Source organism: Chaetura pelagica, unplaced genomic scaffold, assembly GCF_000747805.2.
Source record: "Chaetura pelagica isolate M959 unplaced genomic scaffold, ChaPel_1.0 scaffold2037, whole genome shotgun sequence".
Classification (NCBI taxonomy): domain Eukaryota; kingdom Metazoa; phylum Chordata; class Aves; order Apodiformes; family Apodidae; genus Chaetura; species Chaetura pelagica.
In genome coordinates, this window is record NW_009953855.1 from 12,627 (window position 1) to 17,301 (window position 4,675).

At 57.3% G+C, this 4,675-nt stretch overlaps 1 protein-coding gene across 1 annotated transcript in view; it reads right to left on the reverse strand.

Moving 5' to 3' along the window:
- CCDC124 (coiled-coil domain containing 124) overlaps window positions 1-3,967 on the reverse strand; it is an 8,884-nt gene extending 4,917 nt beyond the window's left edge. The window contains exon 1 of the mRNA XM_010001351.1: window positions 3,795-3,967. Coding sequence (XP_009999653.1) covers window positions 3,795-3,953 — 159 coding nt within the window. The 5' untranslated portion in view covers window positions 3,954-3,967. The remainder of the gene's footprint in view (window positions 1-3,794) is intronic.
- Between the last annotated feature and the right edge of the window lie 708 nt (window positions 3,968-4,675).

Sequence of the window (4,675 nt, forward strand, 5' to 3'; positions counted from 1 at the left end):
CTGAACAGAGAGGCTTGGGATTGTCCAGGTGAAACGTACTGCAGAGCTGCTAGAAAGCTGGAAAGGAGATGAGGAATTTTCTCCCTCAACACCAATAGGGAACTGGGAGGAGCTGGGGGTGAGATTTCTTCAGATGGACCCTCTTCTGTTCCCAGGGATTAGTATTAAAATGAGAGTTTCCAGCCTTGCAGAGAACTGCCTGAGCAAGGAACGACTCAGTGCTCAGAAGAGCTTCCCACCTGCCAGAGAGGAGGAGAACAAGGTCCCGCGTGGCTTTGAGAGTGAGGTGTGTGTTGAAGCAGCAGCTCTTCTGATCAACCTGAGGCCCCAGGAGGCTCCTGGAGTGTTCTAGGCAGAGCAGGTTGCTGCTCACGGGGCAAATCCAGCCACAAAAAAATGCTGCGTTTGGAAAGCGAGTGAGGCAGAACCAGCCTGGACCGTGTCCAAGGGCTGAGAGGATCCTCCGAGGTGCACCAGAGCTTGGAGATGGGATCAGAGCCCCTCTCATTGCCCACAGGCAGCCAGAGCAAGGACTGAAGGGATGCTGAGCCTCAGGAAGCTGGTGCTGGGGTGTGGAGCCCTCCCTGGTGTCACCAGGTGTCTCTGTTCCCTTGCACTGCACATTCCAGCCAGTATCATGGACCTGGTACCACACAGGTGTCTTCCAAAGGGGGAAGAACAACCAGTTGACCTGTTTTGTGGTTTATCTGAAGATCTGGTGCTCACAGCTGAACAATCCTGCACTGAACCAGAGGGGAGGAGGGAGAGAAAGTCACTGATGGCCTGTTTGGGACACCAGTGGGACCTGCCAGTCCCAGCCTGTCACTGAGGCCAATGGGAGTGAGAAAGGCACAAAACTGGCACCACAGGAGTCCCTCACACAAAACCTGAGCCCTCCTGCCACAACCTCTCATCCTGGATTTGTCCCCAGACACAGGAACACCTCAGCCCCCTGCCCTCCCTTTGCCATTCCCAGCAGGAGAGACCTCTGTGGGACACCACGAGGGGCTGGGAGCTGCTGCCCACCCAGCAGGAACAGCTGCCCTGGCTCACATGGGTGAGGAAAATACAGCCTGGCCAGGGAAAAGGGCTTGTTCTCCCTCAGCCAGACAGTCCTAATGGGAATCTGGGAAAGAGATTGGGAATCTGGCTGTGTCCTTCCAGCAGACACCTCAGCTCCAGCCAGGGAGATCCCTGTGTACCCACAGTGGCTCAACCCAAGGTCACCAGAGAGAAGGTCTGACTCCCTCTCAGACCTCTGCCCTTGAAGGATCCTTCACCAGTCCCTTTCTTCCCAGAATCGGCTCCAGCAGATTTAACAGTTTGTCACCCTTCCAAGCCTGCCCACAGCTCCAGCCAGGAGACACACACACACACACACATCCCCAGGGCTGCTCCACCACCAGCCTTTAGCTCACTGCTTGGAGAACACCTCCCGGGCTGGGGCTGAGGAGCAGTGCTTGGAGCTCCAGGCCTGCTCAGAGAGAGTGGGAAGGGGCAGGAAGGATGAAAACCCTGGGATTTCAAAGGAAAAACCAGTTACTCTGGGTCTCCCAGCAAGAAGGATGCAGGGTTTTTGCTCTGCAGCCAGAGCTCCCCAGGGAAGGGGAGAAGCTGTGGCTTGGGAAGGGCCAGAGGAGGGACACACAAGGACCCGAGCTCAGATGTCCCTTCATGACTCAGGGAGCCCCCACAGGAGCTCCCAGCTCTGCTCTCTGAGCAGAGGGGGTGGCATTTAAACCCCAAAGGGCAGCAAAAGCCAAACACCAGGCCGGGCTGGTGCCAAGGAGCTCATGCCAGGCCCTGGGCTGAGCACTCAGCTCCAGGGTGAACCCTGACAAGTGTCACTGCCCCCTCAGTGAGGCCACCAGAGCCCGGGCAGACACGGGATCCGTGCTCACTTATTTCCCTGAGGCTCCTGGGATCACCTGGGGGGTGGGAAAGGGATTAAAAGGGGAGCAGGGGGTTTGGTCTGGGCAGGGCCCAAAGGCTTCCCAGGCACTCCTGCCCTGGCCGTGCGGGAACGGGGAACCGGCGCGGGAGTGTTACTGCCATCAGCTGGAGACACTGGGAAGGACTGGGAAGGGCCGGGAAGGGTGGCCCAGCATCAACTGTGAGATGCAGGGACCATCCTCCTCCTCCTCCCACCACCTTCTCCTCCTCCCGAGTCCCTCCCGGGCCGGGGTCACCCGCTCTGGGATGAGGATGGGAAGTCACTGCCAGCCCGAGCCACAAGCTCTGCTGGGATGCAAGGGGGCACAGGCAGCTCCTTCCCTTCATGGGGATATTCCAGCCTGATGGCACTGGAAGAGCAGATGAAGAATGTTTCACTCAGTTGTTTTGCAGGGTAACCCTCTCATTCCCCTCTGATGGCAGTTGCTTTGGCTCCTGCACCTGCACAAGGCTCCTGCTCTCCATTAAATCACACCCTGCCAGGCTCACACTTCATTTAGCTTCTTCCCTGCTCCCATCAGGTTAATATTTCCCTGGGGAGAGCCTGGCAAAGCCAGGGAGGGGAGGGAGACAACAAGCTTGGGATGGAGGAAATAATTCAACAAGCTGGAGGGACACAGGGAGGCCAGGGGGTGCAGCAGGGCTGGACTTGCCCCAAGATCCCAAGCTGATCCAGCACCAAGCTCCCAATCCCAGCCTGCTCCCAGATACTTACTTTTTTTCCCCCAAGAAAAGCCAAAAATCCTGCAGGGTTCCCAGTGCAGCACTGGGAGGCTGAGTGGGAACCACCTCCCTTGTTTCTCTAAAATCCAGTCTGAGGTGCTGGGCTGGACCCTGGTTTTCCAGTCAACAATTCCAGCTCATGACTCAGCTTCCAGGCTCCTGTGCCCCTGGTCTGCAGGAGACTTCTTGGGAAGCCCAGTCAAACAGGTCACCCCTGGCCAAGCCTTAAGCAGAGCAATAATAAGTCTTTGTTCCAGGAAGTCATTAGGCAGCATTATGGGCTGGCACTGGGGAGCAGCACATGGGGCTCCACATTCCAAACATTAGGACACATCCTGGGGGTGAACTGGGGCAGAAGGACACAGCAGGCAGCTGTCACAGTCATGGGGACACGCTGGCTCCCTGCCCTGCCTGAGGACCTGCACACCACGTTCAGCAAGCACCATATTCACAGAGCAGCACAAATCCAGGGACCCCAAAACCCCCCATTTCTGTCACCAAGAATCCCTGGCTGGGCAGCACTAGGGTAAAGGAGTCAGGTCAGGAGAGACAGAGAAGCTTATGGACATTAAAGATCATCAGGTTCCAACCCTCCTGCATGGGCAGGGACACCTCCCACCAGCCCAGGCTGCTCCAAGCCCCATCCAACAGAGCAGCACAAATCCAGGGACCCCAAAACCCCCCATTTCTGTCACCAAGAATCCCTGGCTGGGCAGCACTAGGGTAAAGGAGTCAGGTCAGGAGAGACAGAGAAGCTCATGGACATAAAAGATCATCAGGTTCCAACCCCCCCCATGGGCAGGGACACCTCCCACCAGCCCAGGTTGCTCCAAGCCCCATCCAACCTGCCCTTCAACACTGCCAGGGATGGGGCAGCCACAGCTTCCCTGGGCACCCTGGGCCAGGCTCTCACCACCCTCACACTAAGAAACTCCCTCCTAATGTCTCACCTAAATCCACTTCCAGCTTAAAACCCACCAGTTCCAGCTCTTCTGAAGCTAAAGGCAGGAGGTGTGACAGCAACAACTGGGGACAGAGGAGATATCACTTCAAACCTGAACCCCACCAGCTGAGCAGAGGACACCCCAAGACACCCTTCTACCTGCCCAGCCACTCACCTTCCTCTGCTCCTTCCTCATCACGTGTTTATCTTCATCCTTCCAGTAGGCATCTTCCAGCTCCTGCTGCCGTTTGGCATCAGCTGCTGCCTTGGCCTCAGCTCTCCTTGCTCGGGCAGCAGCCGACTTGGTGTTCTCCCCTTGGAACTTCTTGGGCATCCCTCAAGGTGCTCTGTGAAGAAAAAAGAGGTTCAGCTCCTTGGCCTGGTCCAGGATCTCGGGTTTATTGTCACCACGGGAAGGAGGAGCAGCTGGAAAATCCCTTTTTCCTCATAGTATTTTGAGATGCTGGGCAGAACAGACCTGATGAGCTCCCAGTTCAGCCAGGGGGAACTCTGTTCTCTGCAGCAATGGGGGCTGTGGGGGTGCTGGGACCACTGGAAGCTGAAACAATCTGTGCTGCTGAATGGAAAGGAAGCTGGGGGCCTTGGCTCTGCATCAGCAGGCTCCGAGGGGAACTCCTGGCTGCCAGCAGAGGGAATTCCCTTCCCAGAGCAGAGGGAAGCAGCACAAATGCTGCATCACACCCTCCAACTGCCTGCACAGAAATGCAACCCCGGGGGCTGGTTTAACTCAGGTAAATGACCACACAGAGCTCATTTCACAGAAATGGTTTGGGTTGGATGGGACCTTAAAGCCCATCCAGTCCCACCCCCCCATGGGCAGGGACACCTCCCACCAGCCCAGGCTGCTCCAAGCCCCATCCAACCTGCCCTTCAGCACCCCCAGGGATGGGGCAGCCCAGACACCCCGCCCTAGGTCTGAGCGGGTAATGGCAGGAAAACTGTTCGTTTGTCCAAGAAACACCAGCACAGGGCTGATGCTCCGGGCCGGCTGCTCCCGCCCATCCTGGCCTGGATTAAATCCCGTCTCCCCCCCCC